Source organism: Muntiacus reevesi, chromosome 18 (assembly GCF_963930625.1).
Source record: "Muntiacus reevesi chromosome 18, mMunRee1.1, whole genome shotgun sequence".
Taxonomy (NCBI): domain Eukaryota; kingdom Metazoa; phylum Chordata; class Mammalia; order Artiodactyla; family Cervidae; genus Muntiacus; species Muntiacus reevesi.
In genome coordinates, this window is record NC_089266.1 from 38,467,636 (window position 1) to 38,489,534 (window position 21,899).

Consider the following 21,899-nt stretch of genomic DNA (forward strand, 5'->3'; position numbering starts at 1 on the left):
CATGTCCAAGACTTTATTTTCTACCTTCATGCAGATAGCCTACAGATTGTTTATTCCTCCAACTCAGATTACTTTGCTTGAACTCTGGTCCCAAATATACGAGAAACTTGGATATGTCAAAGACATCTCAGATTTTGCAATGTCCAAGACCAAACTCAAATTCTTCCTTCCTAGTCTTGGTCCTCTACCTTTGTTCCTTATTTCAACAGCTCCCTCACAGTCCACCCTGTCGTCCTTGATTTTTGCTTCTCTCCATTCTCACTGACAGTGTCTATCACCTTTTACCCTTAAATAGTTTTCCTTTCTTAAATATTTCTTAAATCCTCTACTTTTCTTCATCTCAGTTGCCACCATCCCAGTCCAAGTCACCATCATGTCTCCCTATCTACAAAATAGCTTTTCAACTACCCTTTTCTCGTCTGCTCTGTTGCCTCTCCATTCCAGAAAGTATGTATAAACCTATGTCTAATTATTACATTGACCAATTTAATGACTTTCTATTGCTTCTGTGATAAACACCCAAAACCTTTAGTAGACCTATTAGAATTTTCATTGTCTGATTCTTGCCCCTCTAGGTCTCTCTAACCCTCACCTTATATTCTTTTTCTTTTTTTTTTGATTTCTACACTTGTCTTTAGTTCTTCTAATCAGACATTATGATTCTTTGTACATGTTGTTGCCCCTGCCTGGAGCTTCCCACCTTCACCTCATTATTTCTTATTTCTACTGTGCTTGTCAACTCTTCCCCATACTTGTACTTGTCAAGAATATCCCCAAGAAAAAGAAATGCAAAAAGGCAAAATGGTTGTCTGAGGAGACCTTACAAATAGCAATGAAAAGAAGAGAAGCAAAATGCAAAGGGGAAAAGGAAAGATACACCTATTTGAATGCAGAGTTCCAAGGAATAGCAAGGAGAGATAAGAAAGCCTCCCTCAGTGATCAATGCAAAGAAATAGAGGAAAACAATAGAATAGGAAAGACTAGAGATCTCTTCAAGAAAACTAGAGATACCAAGGGAACATTTCATGCAAGATGGGCACAATAAAGGACAGAAATGGTATGGACCTAACAGAAACAGAAGATGTTAAGAAGAGGTGGCAAGAATACACAGAACTAGACACAAAAGATCTTCACGACCCAGATAATCACGATGGTGTGATCACTCACCTAGAACCAGACATCCTGGGATGAATAGTCAAGTGGTCCTTAGAAAGCATCACTACGATCAAAGCTAGTGGAGGTGATGGAATTCCAGTTGAGCCATTTCAAATACTAAAAGATGATGCTGTGAAAGTGCTGCACTCAATATGCCAGCAAATTTGAAAATTCAGCAGTGGCCACAGGACTGGAAAAGGTCAGTTTTCATTCTAATACCAAAGAAAGGCAATGCCAAAGAAAGTTCAAACTACTGCAGAATTGCACATATCTCACACGCTAACAAAGTAATGCTCAAAATTCTCCAAGCCATGCTTCAACAGTACGTGAACCATGAACTTTCAGATGTTCAAGCTGGATTTAGAAAAGGGAGAGGAAAGAGAGATCAAATTGCCAACATTCATTGGATCATAGAAAAAACAAGGGAGTTCCAGAAAAAAAATCTGCTTTATTGACTCCACCAAAGCTTTTGACTGTGTGGATCACAACAAACTGTGGAAAATTCTTCAAGAGATGGGAATTCCAAACCACCTGACCTGCCTCTGAGAAATCTATATGCATGTCAGGAAGCAACAGTTAGAACTGGGCATGGAACAACAATAACCTCAGATGCGCAGATGACACCACCCTTACAGCAGAAAGCGAAGCAGAACTAAAGAGCCTCTTGATGAAAGTGAAAGAGGAGAGTGAAAAAATTGGCTTAAAACTCAACATTTCAGAAAACTAAGGTCATGGCATCTGGTCCCATCACTTCATGGCAAATAGTTGGGGAAATAGTGGGCTCCAAAATCACTGCAGGTGGTGACTGCAGCCATGAAATTAAAAGACACTTGCTCCTTGGAAGAAAAGCTATGACCAACGTAGACAGCATAAAAAGCAGAGACATTACTCTGCCAGAAAAGGTCTGTCTAGTCAAAGCTATGTTTTTTCCAGTAGTCATGTATGGATGTGAGGGTTGGACTGTCAAGAAAGCTGAGCGCCAAAGAGTTGATGCTTTTGAACTGTGGTGTTGGAGAAGACTTGAGGGTCCCCTGACTGCAAGGCAATCCAACCAGTCCATCTTAAAGGAAATCAATCCTGAATATTCATTGGAAGGACTGATGCTGAAGCTGAAACTCCAATACTTTGTCTACCTGATGTGAAGAACTGACTCATTGAAAAAGACCCTGGTGCTGGGAAGGATTGAAGGCGGAAGGAGAAGGGGACGAGAGGATGAGATGGTTGGATGGCATCACTGACTCAATGGACATGAGTTTGAGTAAACTCCGGGAGTTGGTGATGGACATGGCATGCTGCAGTCCATGGGGTCGCAGAGTCGGACACGACTGAGCAACTGAACTGAACTGTCAACTCAAGCCTTATTTTCTAAGAAAGCCTTCTCTGACTTTCCAGCATAAGATACGTTCCTTGAATATGAACTTTAGAAAACTGTGTATTTTCCAAAAAAAAAAAGAAAACTGTGTATTTTCCTTCATGGAATTTTTTTAAAACCACATTCACTTGTCTGATTGATGTTTTTCTCTGCCCCCCGATTGCAAAGTACCGAGTCTGTTATTAATACTTTACCATTCAAAGTCCTAGCAAAGTTTTTGGCACACAGTAGGTGTTCAGTAAATGATTTGTTGAATGTTGATGGATAAATACATCGTTCTTTAAATACTCAAAATTCTGAACACATGATATGAACTAAGCACTAGGTAAAAATAATGGAGTTTTAAAAAAGTTTCTTTTATGTTCCTCGCAGAAGATTGGCTGATGGGTTATAAAAAGCTTAAAAAGCTTGAGAGCCTATTTAGTACTAATTTATTTTAATTATGCCCCAAACCCTCTAAAATAGCACTTGGGGATATAGGAGGTTAATGGATTTTAGCTCTTCACAAGGGGCACTCTTGCTGAAATCACATTCATTCTAATTAGGGTTTTATATAAATTCTTCCCCCAGACTCCATTAGTTTGCTCTAATTCTATGGTTATACACTTTCCATTTTTATTTATCATTGCAAGGATTATTACCCATTTAAAAATGTCATTCAGCTTTCTGAGGGGATTAGAATGTTAGAATGCAGGTTTTTTGGTCTTAAAAATTGAGAAACTTGATTTTTTTGGCAGAGAGCAGGTCTTTCACCTTTGTTTATTACCCTGATGGCACCTGATCTTTGGACAGCTGAAAGGAGATGTCCTTTTTCTTTTTGCTTTAAATGAAATTGAAGTATGAAGAGAGGGGCTGTTGTGTGAGACTCAAGGGCCTGGGATCTGCTCTGAGTTTTTTTTTCCTACACAACTGGAAGTGCTACTTAAATTTCCTTAATTTCCTTATTCTGAGTGACTGCCTTTCCAGAATGGCTAGCAGGGTCTACATCATTGTGGATTCTGAGAGGAGCTTGAGTGGCTTTTACCAGTCCTTCCCTCACCACCTCCCACATCCCCAGAGATGTTTGCCCAGTAGCATCAGGGCCAGGATGTCACAAGTAAACACGACAGTAAATGTAGCACCACTGTGACTGTCAAAAGAGCTTAAATGTTCCGGCCATCAGTCATTTGCGTGTCTTTTACTAGCCTGTTCTGAGTATTTAATGAGGAAGCAGTAAGAGGACCCTCGCTTTCCTCTGGGTTAGGCATTTCTCTGGTCTCTAGTTCTTCCTGCCAAATCCTTCTAAGGCTAGACTGGCACCAAAATGTGGTCCTGGAAAGTGGGCTAACTACTGTGAGCCTCTGAGAAAAACACCAGCTTTTCTTCTCTTGAATATACTCTTTAGGATCTCATTGGCCAAGATCAGTCAGTGGCAATTATTTGTGGTTAGTATATGCTTGTCCAATCTATGTTTAGAGATTCTACATACAAGTTTAGGACCAAACCCTACTTGTCAGAGAGGGATTTGCCTGGAGCATTTGCCTTTGAAGGTCTCCCTTGAAACTGTAGTGGGACCAGCCAAATGACTGATGTTTTGGACCTGGATCAAATGTTTTTCCATGCTTCCACATCTGAGAAATAAATCCTTTTTTACTTCTGGTTTCCTTCAAGTAACAGCTTACATATAGATATGTAGGAAATTGGGTGATTTAATATTATAAAAATCTTATACTGTATGTATTTTTTCCTGCTTCTGTAGAATGGTATGTGTATGTTGATCTATTTAAGATATTCCTGTGCTGTTTTAACAAATTACATTGATTTCTTTCAAGAAAATTAAGTTTCATGAGAGATTTAAAATGAAGACTTTTTATAAAGTAAATTAAATTGTTTTGACAATTTTCAGTTAGTCAGTCTTCTATTTCTTGATCACCAGCCATACTTCATTTTACATACAGCATACAATGAGGGCAGGAAGGTGTCTCTCCTCTAGGAAATTTGAAACTAATTATGATGTAAGATTAACATACATGAAACCAGTAGCTGCAATATGTGTATAATCAGTACCAGCTTGTTGTTCTAAGCTGTTAAGGCTATAAGGATTCTAAGAAAGGAAGAATGGTGTTTTTGCTTAGTCTCACCTTCTGCTCAGGTGTGTGCAATGTGTTTTGAATTCTTATTTCACTAGGTACTGGGGCATCCTGCATCTATCCTTTACTTGGAACAACCTTAAACGGCTGGTATTTCCTTGCAACAGAAGTAGATGATATGTGCTTCAACTACGCAAAGAAGAATGTGGAGCAGAATAACTTATCTGATCTTATAAAAGGTTAGCTCTGCAGAATCAATATTCCTTTCAAGTTTTGTTTGTTAACCTGTTTTTCTAATTTAACACATCTCATTATCTTTTGCTTTAATATACAACCTTTGGCAATTTTTAAAAATTTGGTGCAATTGTAATTGGGTTTGCTGCTTTGTTATCAGAATCAACTCAGAAACAGAGTGAATGCAGCCAGCCCTCATAATTTGTGGATTCTGTGTTTGTGAATTTGTCTCCTTGCTAAAGTTTGCTTACATGTGGCTATTTTTAGCCCCCAAATCAATACTAGTGGTTCTTTTGTGGTCGTTCACAGACATGTGCAAAATGGGAAGAAATTTGAATCACCCAGTGTGTGTGTTCCCTGCTGTCTTTTGTTTTTCTTTTCCCTGCTGTCTCCTTTCAACTCTCACATTGTAAACAAGTGTTCTTTTCATAGTCTATTTAGTACCACATTTTTTGTTGTTGCGATTCTGTGCTTTTTCTTGGTGACTTTGCTGTTTTTAATGGCCCCTAAACATAGTACTTGAACTAGTGTTCCTAAGTAGAAGTCTGTGATGTGCCTTACAGAAAATACATGTGTCAGATAAGTTTTCTTCAGACATATTATAGAACTGTTGGCCATGAGTTCAATGTTGATGAGTCAGTAATGTATATTAAATAAAGTGTCTTTAAACAGAGATACATAAAATAGGATATATATTGATCGGATGATGAAAATGTGATCAGAGGCTTGAAGCTACCTAACCCTGTATTTCTCTTAGGAGTCAGTGGTTCAGTATTCACTAATTCAGTGTTTGTGGTGACTTTACTGCTAATAAGAACCAACTGTATATGAAGTAACCTGGTTACCAAGATTTTAAAAGGAAGAAAATCCCACTGTTGATTAAACTGTACCATCTTTTTTATTTCCGTATATGGAACTGTGCTACAAATAGTCAGATCTCCTTTGTGCTAAGTTGCTCAGTCATTTCTGACTCTGCAACCCCACTGGCTATAGCCTGCCAGACTCCTCTGTTCATGGGATTTTCCTGACCAAAATATTGGAGTAGGTTGCCATTTCCTCCCTCAGGAGATCTTCCCGACCCAGGGGTCAAACCCCTGTCTCCTGTGTCTGCTGCGTTGCAGGCAGGTTCTTAACCACGGAGCCACTGGGGAAGCCCCTTCAAGTTATGTAAGTGCCGTGAGACTGACAGGCGCCCTGACTTAAACAGTGCATTCAAGTAGAGCTTTTACGTTTATTTCTGTGCTTATTGTCTATGTAAAAGGCAGTTCTTTTTTTTTCTTTTGGCATTAAAGAGACTTTATGTCTCTCTTCGGAAGAAATAGGCTTTCTTTTTTTTAAGTTATTTATTTTTAATTGAAGGATAACTGCCTTACAGTGTTGTGTTGGTTTCTGCCATATATCAACATGAGTCTGCCATAGGTAAATATATGTCCCCTGTCTCTTGGACCTCCCTGCTATCGCATCCCACCCCTCTAGTTTGCCGCAGAGCTCCAGTTTGAGCTCCCCGAGTCATGCAGCAAATTTACACTGGCTATCTAAGAAATAGGCTTTTCTTACTAGTGTTAAACATATAAGGGGAGATATTAATGTATATATTAAATATTTATGTATTTGACTGCACTGGGTCTTAGCTACAGCTCACAGGATCTTCAATTTTTTTTGTTGTTGTTGATCTTTGATCTTTGTTGTGCCATGTGGGTCTTCTGTTGTGGCATGTGAACTCTTAGTTGCAGTTCATTGCAGTATGTGGTATCTAGTTCCCATGCGAACCTGGGCGCATGGTCATTGGGAGCGTGGAGTTTTAGCCACTAGACCACCAAGGAAGTCCCCTAATATATTATTAAGGAGTTTTTTAGTTATCCATTCCTCTATTACAAATTACCCCCAAATCTGGCAGTTTAGACAGTAAACATTTATTATCTCATCATTCATGTGGGTCAGGAATTTGGGTGTGGCCTAGCCAGGTGGTTCTGCTTCAGAGTCTTTCATGAGGTTGTAGTCTGAAAGATTGGGGATAGAGATTTGCTTCCAAGATGGCTCACTTCTGTGGCTGTAGGCAGGAAGCTTTAGTTCACTGCCATGTGGATCTCTCCTCAGGGCTACTTAAGCATCCTTGGAGCATGTCAGCTGGCTCCTCATAGAGCAAGTTGTTTAAGTGATAGGGCAAGGAGGAAGCCATATTGCTTCTTATGACCTAGCCTCAGAAGTGATACCCTTTTACTTATATCATATTCTTTTCAATAAAAGCAAGTCATTGAGTGAAGCTGCACTCAAGGAGAGGGAAATCAAATACCACCTCTTGAAGGGACTAGTGTCGAAGAATTTGTGGATATATTTGAAAACTGTCACAGTATTAATAGTAGTTAAGTCTCTCTCTTTTTTTCTCCTAGTGGTTAAAGTACCACAGAAGACACTCCTGATGGATGCTCTTAAAGAAGAATCGGAGATAATTTATGACTTCTGCATGTGCAACCCTCCCTTTTTTGCCAATCAGTTGGAAGCCAAGGTAAAATATCTTCTTTAAAGTAGTTGAATATTTAAGTTTTCCTTGTTTCCAAAGATAACAGTTTGGAAGCTGTATCAGTTAGGACACTTCTGGTATCAAGTGCCTGAAATCTAATTCAAGTTGACTTTCCAGAAATGTTTATTGGTTTATGTATCTGAGAAATCCAGCAATAGCATGAACTTCAGGAACAGTGTGATCAAGGAGTTCATCATACTATCAAAGCTGAGACTTTTTTCAGTTTGGCTCTGATCTGACCCTTGGTTGTTTCTGTTCTCAAGTTGGTTTACCTGGGGCAGAGTAATATGTGGGGAGAGGGAGAGGGTGAGGAGGGAGCTCTTTTCTTTCTCAAACCATTGAACATTTGGATTTCTTCTGATTGGACCAACTTAGGTTACAGTCTACTCCTGCATTGGGCTTTTTGGCCTAAGGAAAGACCGTCTTTACAGCCAGCTATCATTTGATAGTAAACAAATAGCTGATTTAGTGTTCCAACTTGAAATGAGTATGTTGATTTTATGAAATAAAATATATTTGCTCATGAAAATGGCTAAAAACAGCTCATACATTGGCTTAAAACAGCTCATACATTGGCTGAAAATAGCTAAGCTGTTGAAAATCAATAAAATATTGATTTAACCTACTTTTTCCTCATCTAAAGAAAAGTTAATAGAAATATTAGTCAGAGGAAACAAGGGGTGGTGTGTATGCTTAAAACTTTGAGAGAATAAATTGTTTTTAGAATCACTCAGATGCTCTAAAATACTATTTACATACCTCATAGCAAAATAAATTCCACATAGATCAAATTTGAGTTGGGGGTGAGGTGGACAGAAATTTATTAGCAATAACACATTCTAGATTGGAGCATAAAGTAAAGCAGGATTTAGGAATTTAAATTTTGGCTCTTGATGCAGATAAATTTAAGAACTAAAATAGCCACATCCTAGAGTACATTTTTAAGAAAAATACTGAGATATTCTATATACACATAAAGATACACATGCCATAAGTGTAAGCTGGATTTTCCAAAGTGAATATTCTTGAAGAACGAGCTTGCAGATGAAGAAATAGACTGTTACTGGCACCAAAATTAAATATCTTTTTACATCAGCTTTACTGAAATGTAATTTTCATGCCATCAGTTCACCTACTTAAAGGGTAAAATTTTATTATTTTTATTATATTCACAGAATTGTGCAACCATTACCCAATTAATTTTAGAACATTTTCATCATTTCCCCCCCGCCCCCCCAAAAAAGCCCCACATCCATTAACAGTTACTCTTGGTTTCCCTGCAGCCCCCTTAGTCCTAGTCTACTTTCTGTTTCTGGAGTTCCCTATTTCGAACTTTTCATTAAAATGGAGTTATAAAATCTGTGGTCTTTTGTGGCTGACTTCTTTCACTAAACATAGTATGTCTTCAGGGTTCACCCATATCGTAGCATGTGTTAGTTTCTTTCTATTGCCGAATAATATTCCGTTGTATGGAAATACCCCTTTTATCAATCCATTCATTCATCAATGGACATTTGGGTTTTAGGTACTTTTTGGCTATTATGAACAAAGCTGCTGCGAGTATTCTTGTACAAGTGTTTGCATGAACATGTTTTCACTTCTCTTAGGTATATACCAAGGAGCAGAATTACTAGGTCATCTGGTAACTGTGTGTTTATTTATTTATTTATTTTTGTAACTGTGTGTTTAATTGTTTGAGGAACTGCCAGAATGTTTTCCAAAATGGCTGTACCATTTTTTATTATAACTGGTGTGTGGGACTTCCAGTTTGTCCACATCTTTGTCAACACTGGTTATTATCTTGGTTACAGCTATCCTAGGAGGAATGAAGTGGTAGTTCATTGTGGTTTGAATGTGCATATCCCTGATGGCTAATGATGTTGAACATCTTTTCACGTACTTTTTGATCATTTGTGTATCTTTGGAGAAAGGCCTGTTCAGATCCTTTGCCCAGTTGAATTGGGCTATTTTTCTTCTGACTATTGTTGTAAGAATTCTTTATTCTGTATGCAGGTCCCTTGGAGTGAGTAGCCTTTCCCTTCTCCAGGGGGTCATCCCAACCCAGGGATTGAATCCAGGTCTCCCACATTGCCGGCAGGTTCTTTACCAGCTGAGCCACAAGGGAAGCCCAAGAATACTGGCGTGGGTAGCCTATACCTTGTCCAGGGGATCTTCCCAACTCAGGAATTAAACCGGTGTCTCCTGCATTGCAGGCAGATTCTTTACCAACTGAGCTATCAGGGAAGCCCCTTATTAGGTATATTATTTGCAAATATTCTCTCCCATTTTGTGCGTTGTCTTTGTACTTTCTTGGCAGTGTCCTTTGCAGCTCAGTAAAAAAGTAAAAGTTTTTACTTTTTGTTTTTAACTTTTACCAGTTTATCTGGATTTTGTTGTTGCTTATGCTTGTGGTATCATAGCTAAAAAGCATATTTACTCCTATATTTTCTTCTAAGTTTTAATGTTTGAGATATTTATATTTAAACCTTTGTTCTACTTGGATTTTTAAAAAATATGGTGTGAGGTAGGAGTGGATTAAATATTTAAAATTTAAAAGTGAAACCGTACTAGAAGAAAACAAAATTCAATGTTTTTATAATCTTTCGGCGAAATATTTTCAGTATATGATACCAGACAGAAAACGTAAAGAAAAAATGACAGAATTGTTACATTAAAAAGTACAATGTTAGTATGTTTAATCAGAAAGATGGAAGGTAAAGACCTTTTAGGGAAGGAATATTGTTGTTTGAAACAATAATGTTGTTTCAAATGCCGTGGTTATATGATTTTTAAATCCTGAGTCTAGCATAGTACTTGGGAATTGAAATTATGTCTAAGCATTCTTACTTAGAACTAGGTTACAGAGACCTGGTCTTAAGATGTAAAAGTTTTTCACCAGGGTTTTTATTGTTGTTGTTGTTCAGGGAGTAAATTCTCGAAATCCTCGAAGACCCCCACCCAGTTCTGTAAATACAGGAGGAATCACAGAGATCATGGCAGAAGGAGGTGAATTAGAGTTTGTTAAAAGAATCATCCATGACAGTTTACAGCTTAAAAAAAGATTAAGGTAAGTTGATAAAAATATTATCCCGTGTGTAATTCAGAAAGAAACCATGTCACTTAGAGGAAATGAATCACTGTGATCCGAAGAATTAACAGATAAAAATGGAATTGGTAAAAGGTCCTACAGTCTGCAGAGACCCTGTTTCTGAGGGTGCTGTCATGCCCTTAATTGATTTGTGTTTCCCATAATCATGTGTACTACATGGATAGAAAGGAGGAAAATACCATATGATTGTACTGCTCCCATTAGTGTGGTTCTGTGATGGAGCAAAACTGATTCAAATATGGCTTTTGATTAGAAAACAGATGGGTTCAGCTCTGTCCTGTGAACCAGAATAAATTTGTTGCCCAGTCCTTGAAGCAATTTGTGTTCTTGGAATCAGTCTCCCAAACAGTGACAGATGTGAGGACATTGAGCTGTCAGGAACTTAATGAAGGGAAACTGAGATCCCTAACCAGTTCCAAAGGAGAGTTAAATATACTACCTTTTAAAAGCTAATTATTTCGGACAACACACCTGTCATTAAGCAACGTAAGGTACTCAGAGAGAGCTATTTGTCTTGCTTGACTTCTCACCCTGCCAAGTGTTGTTGAAATGATGGATAATGTGCTGGTTCAAACTGAAAGGACTTTCAGCCCTGGGATTTAGCTTTGTGACATAAAGAAGAATTTTTTGAAATTGTGGGAAAATACATATAATGTAAAATTTGCTTTCATAACCATTTTTTTAAGTGTACAGTTCAGTAGCATTAAGTACATTCATATTGTTGTGCAGCTAACCTCCAGAACTCTTTCTTTTTGTAAAACTAAAAAACTAAACTAAAATTCTGTATCTATTAACAACTACTCCCTATTCTCTCTCTTCACATAGTGGTTCCCCTGGCAACCACTGCTTTTTTTTCTTTCTCTCTGAATTTGACTGTTCTAGGTACCTCATATAAGTGGAATCATATATGATTTATGACTGGCATCTTTTACTTAGCATCATGTCATCAATATGCAGCCATCTTATAGCAGGTTTCAGAATTTCCTTCCTTTTTAGGGCTGAATAATATTAATATTCCTTTGTATGTATATACTACATTTTGTTTATCCATTCATCTGTTGATGGACACTTGGGTTACTTCCATGTTTTGGCTCTCGTGGATAATGTTGCTAGGAACATGAATGTGCAAATATTTCTTAAGACCTGACTTTGAATTCTTCTGGGTGAATACTCAGAACTAGAATTCCTAATTAGGGAAACCTTTTTTTTTTTTCTTTTCTTTTGGACTTACAGGCATTTAAAGTTGTTTATTTTAGTAGAAGGCCAATTCCAAAATCAGCACGTACCCTGATTTGTTAAATGTGATTTTATTTAAACATGGAAGGCAACTGGATTATTGGATGATCTGCCTCTCAGAAAATTGACACAATATTAAAGCCAAAGGTTAATATATTTTTGTCTTAATCGATTTCCTCAATGATACATTAGGGTGTGAGGAAGAAAGAGACTTAAGTGATACCGAGTATTAAGAAGAGTGTGAGTGAGTAAATTAAACCTGAAGAAAGTAACAGCACTGAAACTCGTGACGGTAGGTAAACAGGGCCGTGTGGCCACCTCAGTGTTTGTCAGCTTTTGAGGGACCTGGAGTCACCCAGGAAAATGGGGACGGTCACTTTCAGGAGCCTTTTAGTCAGTAAATTTCTATTCTTTCCAAAGTTCCATTTGAACTACAAGAAGTATGTTGTAAAGGAATGCCATTCTAAGGCAGAGAAATCGGTCAGTATGTTCCAGGTCTGCCTGTACCTGGCTCTGTGGCTGCCCTCAGATTGAATGAAAGGTGAATGTTTGCTGCGAAGGGTAAATGGCTAATGCCGGATGATTAGATGGCATCACCAACTCAGTGGACTTGAGTTTGAGCAAGCTCCGGGAGATGGTGAAGGACAGGGAAGCCTGGCGTGCTGCAGTCCATGGGGCTGCAAAGAGTCAGACATGACTGAGGGACTGAAAATAGCAAATTATGTTTCTAAAGAGTCCACCATTTCAAGGTTGGTGTCATATGTGGGAAAAGTTACCAGTTACAATCCACTTAAAGAAAGGGTTCAGCGGTCTTGTCTGCTCTGTTAGGACTCAGGCAGGTTGAGAGGGAAGATAAAAGGAAGAAAGGTATCAGTTCATGCCCTCTTGCATAATTTTATTGTTGACATAAAGTTTATACCACTATGCAACTCTCAAATTTTAAAATATTGTGGAAACTGCATATTTTGAAGCTATGAAAAAAGGAGAGATTAAAAATAAGTATTTAAACTCCACCATCTTCTTCTTAACCCTCTTCATGTTCCTGAGAAGTGCAGAAATTAAGCCAAATGTGTAACATTGCGGAGTGAAATAAGTTGTACTTGTTGAACTGACCTCCAGTGGTGGCTCTTCCAGGTGCCTCGCCTGAGCAACGCTCAGCAGCAACTGCAGTTTTGTATCTGAAGGAATTTTGCGGCTGGGAGGCCCCTGGGAGAGAAGGTTATCCAGCCTATTAGTTGCACAGGTTAGAGATCTGGGCCCTAGATCTAATTCTGCTCTTATCCCCTCTCCACCACCCCACGCAGCCACTGTTGCCCAGCCTGCAGTTAGACTTCTTAAGTGCACAGCCTTTTCTTTACTGTTGAGATGTAATTGACATATTGTCCTTATTAGACAGCCTTTTTATCGTTGACGAAGATTTACAAGTGCTTGTCATCTTTACCTTTCATTCTTTGTGCCTGCGACTTGAGCTTACTTAGTAGCATTTTCCTTTCTAGGGACTCACTCACCTAACAGATACATCAGCAGGCTTATCAAACCCCTCACGGCCTGGGTCCCACTCCTGTTACTGGCTGTAGCTGACACCCTTTATGGCAACGATTCTCTGACTTTTCCAGGAACCAGGGTTACAAAGTTCCAACTTAATGCTGGTTTAACGCCCCATTTTTGCTTTTTCCTTTCCATCAGCTGCCCCCTGCCAGATGGTGGGGACTTCTTGGATGTGGGTAAAATCCACTTATCTGGTGATCATCACCAGGTGCTATGTAATAAATTTAACAATCTGGGCCTTTTGAAATGTGGTTCTTTGATTTTTAAAAGTTGTTTTCTCATTGATAAAGTGAAATAATGATAGCTATATCATGCCTCATAGGGTAGTCATATAATTAAATAAATATATATTTGATGTAGTTAATAATAATAGTAAATAATAATAATGAATAGTAAATAGGGTAATTTTAACTCTTGTCCGTTTTAGCGATCCATCAGATTTAACTGCTGTGGTCTGCTATGTTGAAAGGAAACATTAAAAGTACTCTGTTACTTTATTCTAATGTGGGGCCAGCCTTCTTTTCTGTTTTTTTTTTTTTTTCCATTTATTTTTATTAGTTGGAGGCTAATTACTTTACAATATTGTAGTGGGTTTTGCCATACATTGACATGAATCAGCCATGGATTTACATGTATTCCCCATCCCAATCCCCCCTCCCGCCTCCCTCTTCAACCCGATCCCTCTGGGTCTTCCCAGTGCACCAGCCCTGAGCACTTGTCTCATGCATCCCACCTGGGCTGGTGATCTGTTTCACCATAGGTAATATACATGTTTCGATGCTGTTCTCTTGAAACATCCCACCCTCGCCTTCCCCCAGAGTCCAAAAGTCTGTTCTGTACATCTGTGTCTTTTTCTGTTTTGCATATAGGGTTATCGTTACCATCTTTCTAAATTCCACATACATGCGTTAGTATACTGTATTGGTCTTTATCTTTCTGGCTTACTTCACTCTGTGTAATGGGCTCCAGTTTCATCCATCTCATTAGAACTGATTCAAATAAAAATATGGAACGCTTCACGAATTTGCCTGTCATCCTTGCGCAGGGGCCATGCTAATCTCTGTATCGTTCCAGTTTTAGTATATGTGCTGCCGAAGCGAGCACTCCTTTTCTGGTTTTAAAAACTAGATTCTAGTATAGTTAACAAGATGCTACAAGTAGTTGCAAGGAACAACTGGAAATTTTATAACTGAGCTTTTAGTTAATTTTCCAGCTGATAGACTATTCAATTCTATTGCAAACTTTCTACACATTTGCCTTTATAAAAGGGTAAGCCACTTCATTTTCCTTGTGTATAAGTTGGAATAATACCTTTTTTGGTATTAAATGTTAAAAGAACATAGAGACAGCTCAAGCAAAATATGGGACAATATAGTGCAAGCTTAGGATGAATAATGACAATAATGGATTGTAACACATTGAATAAGGTAAACAAATGAAGTACATAAGGGGTAAAGGAAAAGCTCTTTATTACATTAGAATGCCAACTAATAAATGTAGAAAGAATAATCAACTTAGAAAAGTCACCATTTTGCAGTCATTGTAGTAATTGATTCGTGGAGGAGTCAACAATGGAGAATTTGTAGAGAGGATATTTTTCATAGTTTCAAAGTATTTCCCTAATCACAAAGCATTTCTCAATTACAAAGAAATACATAGTAACTTTACAGTGGAGAGTTGGAGGGGCCCCACCTTGACCAGTGATCACCTTGGGGTACAAGTTGCCTGGAAGGACACACAGCCTCTCTGTGTTCTTCCGGCCCAGAGTGCTTAACCTGAATCTGACTGAGCACATTTCAGACATACCGAACTTGACAGATTTTGTAAGACAATTTTTCAAAAATATTAAGGTCATGAAAGTAAAAAAAAAAAAAAGACTGCAGAACTGTTCCAGATTGAAAGAGACTAAAGAGACTTGACATGTAAATGAAATGCATGATCCTAGATTGGATCTTACATCAGGGGAGAAAATTGACATGAAGGACGTTATTGGGATAATTGGTGAAATTTGAGTATGGACCATATTCCAGATAATAGTACTGTATGAGTGTTAAAATTTCTCAATTTGGTCGTCATTCTGTGGTTAAAAGAGAGAATGTCCTTGTTTTTAAAATATACATGGCAAAATAAATAAATAAATAAAATGTACATGCCAAAATATTTAAGGTTAGGGGCATGATAATGTCTAACCCTCAAATGGTTTAGAAAAAACACACAGAACAAGCAAATGGGGGAAAGTGCAGTAAATCGGGGTGAATACTATGCTGGAATTATTTGCGCTAATCTTGCAGTTCCTGTACATTTGAAATAATTTCAAAATAATTTTTCTTGAAACCTGCTGTCCCAAAGGAATTACTAAATGCTGTAATGAGTGGAGTGCTACTTTCATCATTAAAATAGTATAATGGGTTCAAAGTCTCTTTTGCAACTAGATCATCCTTTTTTTTTTTTTTTTTCTACTTACATTTTGATTAGTTGTCACAAGATGCCTGTTCAGAGTAGTTAGGATCTAACGGGCAGACAATTTTTTTAAAAAGTGAAGCTAAGAAAGAGTTTGCCTGCCACAACTGAAGATCCTGTGTGCTACAACTAAGACTTGACACAGCCAAATAAATAATTGTTGTTTTTTTTTAGTGAAGCTGAGGGACTTCCTGGCAGGCCAGTGGTTAAGACATCGTACTTCCACTCACTTTAGGGGGGCGCAGGTTCGATCCCTGGTTGGGGATGTTCCCCATACCACACCATGCAGCCTGAAAGGGAACAAGAAAAGATTCATGATACAGTATTTAGGTTACAGTTTGGTTCAGTTCAGTCACTCAGTTGTGTCTGACTCTTTGTGACCCCATTGACTGCAGCATGCCAGGCTTCCCTGTCTGTTGCCAACTCCTGGAGCTTGCTCAAACTCTTGTCCATTGAGTCAGTGATGCCGTCCAACCATCTCATTCTCTCTTCTCCTCTTTTCCTCCTGCCTTCAATCTTTCCCAGCATCAGGGTCTTTTCTAATAAGTCAGTTCTTCGCATCAGGTGGCCAAAGTATTGGAGTTTCAGCTTCAGCATCAGTCCTTCCAGTGAATATTCAAGACTGATTTCCTTCAGGATAGATTGGTTTGATCTCCTTCCAGTCCAAAGGACTCTCAAGAAGTCTTCTCCAACACCAAAGTTCAAAAGCATCCGTTCTTCGGCGCTCAGCTTTCTTTATAGTCCAACTCTCACATCCATACATGGCTCTGGAAAAACCATAGCTTTGATTAGATGGACCTTTGTTGTCAGAGTAATGTCTCTGCTTTTTAATATGCTGTCTAGGTTTGTCATAGCTTTTCTTGCAAGAAGCAATCATCTTTTAATTTCATGGCTGTAGTCACCATCTGCATTGACTTTGGAGCCCAAGAAAATAAAATCTGTCACTGTTCCCATTGTTTCCCCATGTATTTGCCATTTAGTGATGGGACCAGATGCCATGATCTTGGTTTTTTGAATGTTGAGTTTTAAGCCAACTTTTTTACTCTTCTCTTTCACTTTCATCAAGAGGCTCGTCAGTTCTTTGCTTTCTGCCATAAGGGTGGTGTCATCTGCGTATCTGAGGTTATTGATGTTTTCCCAGCAATCTTGATTCCATCTTGTGCTTCATCCAGCCTGGCATTTCACATGATGTACGCAGAAGTAGATTTTTTTCTGGAACTCTCTTGCTTTTTCTATGATCCAGTGGATGTTGGCAATTTGATGTCTGGTTCCTCTGCCTTTTTTAAATCCAGCTTGAAAATCTGGAAATTCTCAGTTCACATTTTGTTGAAGCCTGGCTTGGAGAATTTTGAGGATTACTTTGCTAACATATAAGATGAGTATAGTTGTGTGGTAGTTTGAGCATTCTTTGTCATTGCCTTCCTTTGGGATTAGAATGAAAACTGATCTTTTCCAGTCCTGTGGCCACTGCTGAGTTTTCCAAATTTGCTGGCATATTGAGTGCAGCACTTTCACAGCATCATCTTTTAGGATTTGAAATAGCTCAACTGGAATTCCATCACCTACACTAGCTTTGTTCATAGTGATGCTTCCTAAGGCCCACTTGACTTCGCATTCCAGGATGTCTGGTTCTAGGTAAGTGATCACACCATCGTGGTTATCTGGGTGGGTCATTAGGATCTTTTATGTATAGTTCTTCTGTGTATTCTTGTATTCATAGTGGAGAGTTCTGACAAAGCGTGGTCCACTGGGGAAGGGAATGGCAAACCACTTCAGTATTCTTGCCTTGAGAACCCCATTTAGGTTACAGTAAGGATTAAAAGAAATATGAACTCTGCCAAGCCTATATTAAGTACCAATGACATATTATAAGCCTTGTCAAGTGTGTTAGTTGCTCAGCCATGTCTGACTCTTTGCGATCCCAAAGATTATGTAGCCTGCCGGGTTCCTCTGTCTATGGAATTCTCCAGGCAAGAATACTGGAGTGGGTCACCATTCCCTTCTCCAGGGATCTTCCCAACTCAGGGATCAAACCTGCGTCTCCTGCATTGGCAGGCAGATTCTTTACCATCTGAGCCACCAGGGAAGTTCTTTGAGCCTTAATTATCTATAAATACTTGCTTCCTTTCATCACCTGAGGAGGTTTGTAATATCTTTCTTTTGTCTCTGTTGTTAAACTTTTCTTGGCTTCTGGTGATTCTCATCTCATGTCTTAAGGACATGGATGCAACTAGAGAGTACTTCAACTAAGTGAAGTAAGTCAGAAAGACAAATACCATATGATACCGCTTATATGTGAAGTCTAAAATATGGCACAGATGAACCTATTTACGAAACAGAAACAGACTTACAGATATAGAGAACAGGATGGTGGTTGTCATGGGGGAGGAGGGCGGAGAAGGGATGGAGTGGGAGTTTGGGGACTCCCCAACTCCCACTATTACAGATGGGTAAACAACAAAATACCACTATATAGCACAGGAAACTATATTCAATATCCTGGGATAAACCATAATGAAAAAGAATATAAAAAAGAGTGTATGTATGTGTATACCTGAGCCACTTTGCTGCACAGCAGAATTGAGACACTGGGGGCTTCTCTGGTGGCTCAGTGGTGAAGACTGCCTGACAATGCAGTACGCTCAAGCTCGATCCCTCACCCAGGAAGATCCCACAGGCCAGAGAGACTTAGCTGGATAAAAAAAAAAAATTAAGACATTGTAAATCAACTATACTTCAATGAAAAAAATTTTTTAATCTGTTCAGGAATGCTAATTTTAAAGGAAAGGTGTTAATCAACATATTTTATACTATTACTGTGTGAGCACGAATTGCTTTTAATTTCTCCATCTTACTCCTAACTTACCGAAGGCTTTTAATTCCTGCTTAATGATTTCTCCATTTGTACACTGCCTTCTTAAAGGGACCATATTTTTTTTCTTCCAAACCTTGTAAAGCTGCCAAATGAAATAGATTAGGCTCTAAGTAAATTTACCCAGGTTTGTTTAAAGTAGTTTAGGTAGAACAATTATTTATTTGTGTTTTCAAATCTGGAAAAGGATTGATGATTAAAAATAAGGATTGTTACCTGTTGCTGAACCCATAAACAATAAAAGCAAATAAAGTACTGGTTAATGCACACGACTTCTAAAGCAGTATAATAATATTTGTCATACTTTTGTAATTAAGATTTTCATTCATATTACTTAATGTATTAGGGTGAATCATATGAAATTGCCAATCTTCAACCATTTTCAACTTGTAAAAATGGCAAAAAAAAAAGACAATTATTTATAGTTTTAACCCGGTATGTGATTTTAGAGGCTGTTAGATCCACTTGAGTTTTAGTGACTATAAAATTCACCTTCATAGTAGCTACTTTCGGAGAAGGCAATGGCAGCCCACTCCAGTACTCTTGCCTGGAAAATCCCATGGACAGAGGAGCCTGGTAGGCTGCAGTCCATGGGGTCACAAAGAATCGGGCACGACTGAGCAACTTCACTTTCACTTTTCACTTTCTTGCATTGGAGAAGGAAATGGCAACCCGCACCAGTGTTCTTGCCTGGAGAATCCCAGGGATGGGGGAGCCTAGTGGGCTGCTGTCTATGGGGTCACACGGAGTCGGACATGACTGAAATGACTTAGCAGCAGCAGCAGCAGTAGCTACTTTGCATATAAACAAGTAAATGTTAAATGTGTATACCCTTAGTGTGAAATTTCTCTTTAAAAATAATGTGCAGTTGGATGAACTTCAAATGACACAGGAGTAATTATGATGCTTGGTGAAAAAGTGAAAAAAGGAGGATACAGATTATGTATTGCTAGTGTAACTAAGCTATGTTATAAAGCAAGAAATAGGCAAAGCGTTACTGCATTGTGTACTAGTCTTTATGTTTGAAGATACAAGGTATATCATATTTAAGTTTGTATATTTAAATGAGCTCTATTGAGGTATAATTTGCATAGGGTTACTTCCTCCAATTCAGGTGTATGATTTGATGCATTTTGACAAATGTACCCATCACCACCACCACAGTCAAGATATAAAACATTTCCATCACCATAAAAAAGTTCCCTAGTGTCCCTTTGCAGTCTCTTCCGTGGTCACTGGTTTTTTTTTTTTATCACGGTAGTTTTGCCTATTCTAGACTTTTAAATAAATGGATTTTTGTCTCTAGCTTTGTATTGTAAATATTTTTACTTTTCTATGTATTATGAGGTTTTGACTGATCTCGCTAGGGGAGATTGCCCCTCTCTGGGCTCATTGATCTTAGATACAGCAAAGGACCCAGCCTTGCCTGAGTGAGCCTTGGATCTGCAAGGCAGCTAGATCCCTACTCTATCTGCCGCCTCAGCCCAGGAAGCCATCTTCCTTTGCCTGATGATCCAAGGGCCAGATGCCAGGTGCCTGGGGACTCCTTCGCAGCCCAGAGCCGTTGGAGGTTATTCACACTAGCTGATCCTAAACTGTACCCCATGCCTTGCCTTGCCTGTCCTGAGGAAACCGCAATAGAGGCCGTGGCCTAAGCACTCCCCTCACTCCTGTTGTCTGCTTCCTGACCACCCTAGTGTCTTCCCCATGTGACCCTGCATGGTGATTTCTGCTGGTCTCTGGGATTTGTTAGTACAATAAACTTCTTTTCTGAGGCTGTTTCCTCATTACTGTAAATGACCCAACGCAAAACAGGCTTTCATATAACATGCATTGTATCCATAGTGTCTCCCTTTGTATTGCTGAGTATGCCGTTGTGTGAATATGCCAGAATTGGTTAATCCACTCACCAGTTGATGGACATTTGGACCCTTTTCAGGTTTTGGCTAGTATGGATAACACCACTATGAACATTTGCAAACTAGTCTGCGTGAACTTAAGTTTTCCTCTATCTTGAGTCAAATATCTGGGAATAGGATTCCTGAGTCAGGTTGCCAAGCTGTTCTCAAGTGACTGTACTGATTCCCATTCTCACCAGCCATGTATGAGAGTTCCAGCTGACTCCATTTGATGTTGCCATTACTTTAAAATTTATGCATTCTGTTGGTTTTATAGTGATACCTTGTTCTAGCTGTAAGTTGCATTTTCCTGATGACCAGAGATGTGGGGCATCTTTCCATATGCTTGTTGGTCATTCCTATCTCTCTCTCTCTTTTGTGTTAGACTTTTATATATATATATATATATATATATATATATTTATTTATTTATTTTACTGGATTCTAGAGAGCTCTGTTTACTCTGGCTCCTATACCTTTCCCACAGTCAGTATCCCTCATCAGATTGGGACATTTGTTAAAATTGATGAGCCTACTTCAACACTTTGTTATCACCCAGAGTCCATTGTTTACATTCGGATTTATCCTCTGTGTTGTATATTCTGTGAGTTTGGACACATGTATATTTACAGTTATCCATCATTATAATATACATAATATTTTACTGCCTTAAAAAATCCTCTGTGCTCTACCTATTTACCCATCCCTCCCAACTACTGATCTTTTACCATCTCTATAGTTTTGCCTTTTCCAGAATGCCATGTAGTTGGAATCATACACTATGTAGCATTTTCAGATTGGCTTCTTTAACTTATTTATGTATATATGTTTTCTCCATGTCTTTTCATGGCTTAACAGCTCATTTCTTTTTAATGCCAAATAATATTACATTGTCCAAACGCACCACTGCTGAAGGGCATCTTGATTGCTTCAAAGTTTTGAAAGTTATGAACAAAGCTGCTATAGACAGCTCTGTGCATATCTTTGTGCGGACGTAAGTTTTCAGTTTCTTTGAGTAAATACCAAGGAGCACGGATTGCTGGATCACGTGCTAAGAATATATTTGGAAGACTCCCAAAGTGGCTCGGCCTTTTTTGTCTTTCAACTGATAGAAGGAGAGTTTCTGTTGCTCTGCATGCTCACCAGCATTTAGTGTTGTCAGTGTTCTGGATTTTTGCCATTCTGGTAGGTGTGTAGGGGTATCTCATTAGTTTCTGTTTCCTTGATGACATATGATAGGGAGCGTCTTTTCAAATGCCTGTTTGTCATCTGTATTTCTTCTTTGATGGGTGTCTTGTTAGAGTCTTTGGCCCATTTTAAAATCAGATTGGTTGTTTTCATATTCTTGAGTTATAAGTGTTCTTTGTGTATTTCAGATAACAGATAGGTGTTCCGTATTTTCTCCCCAGTCTGTAACTTGTCTTT

The 21,899-nt window shown here is 38.6% G+C and overlaps 1 protein-coding gene and 1 non-coding gene across 3 annotated transcripts in view; one reads left to right on the plus strand and one right to left on the minus strand.

The window, feature by feature from the left end:
• METTL16 (methyltransferase 16, RNA N6-adenosine) overlaps positions 1-21,899 on the plus strand; it is a 61,479-nt gene that overhangs the window by 22,886 nt on the left and 16,694 nt on the right. For both annotated transcript variants that reach the window (XM_065909086.1, XM_065909085.1), the window contains 3 exons: positions 4,695-4,835; positions 7,221-7,336; positions 10,276-10,418. In XM_065909086.1, the coding sequence (XP_065765158.1) occupies positions 4,775-4,835; positions 7,221-7,336; positions 10,276-10,418 (320 nt within the window). In that variant the 5' untranslated portion in view covers positions 4,695-4,774. The remainder of the gene's footprint in view (positions 1-4,694; positions 4,836-7,220; positions 7,337-10,275; positions 10,419-21,899) is intronic.
• Positions 14,245-14,348, minus strand: LOC136150374 (U6 spliceosomal RNA). Its single transcript, XR_010659808.1, has one exon. It is a non-coding gene; the product is annotated as a U6 spliceosomal RNA (small nuclear RNA).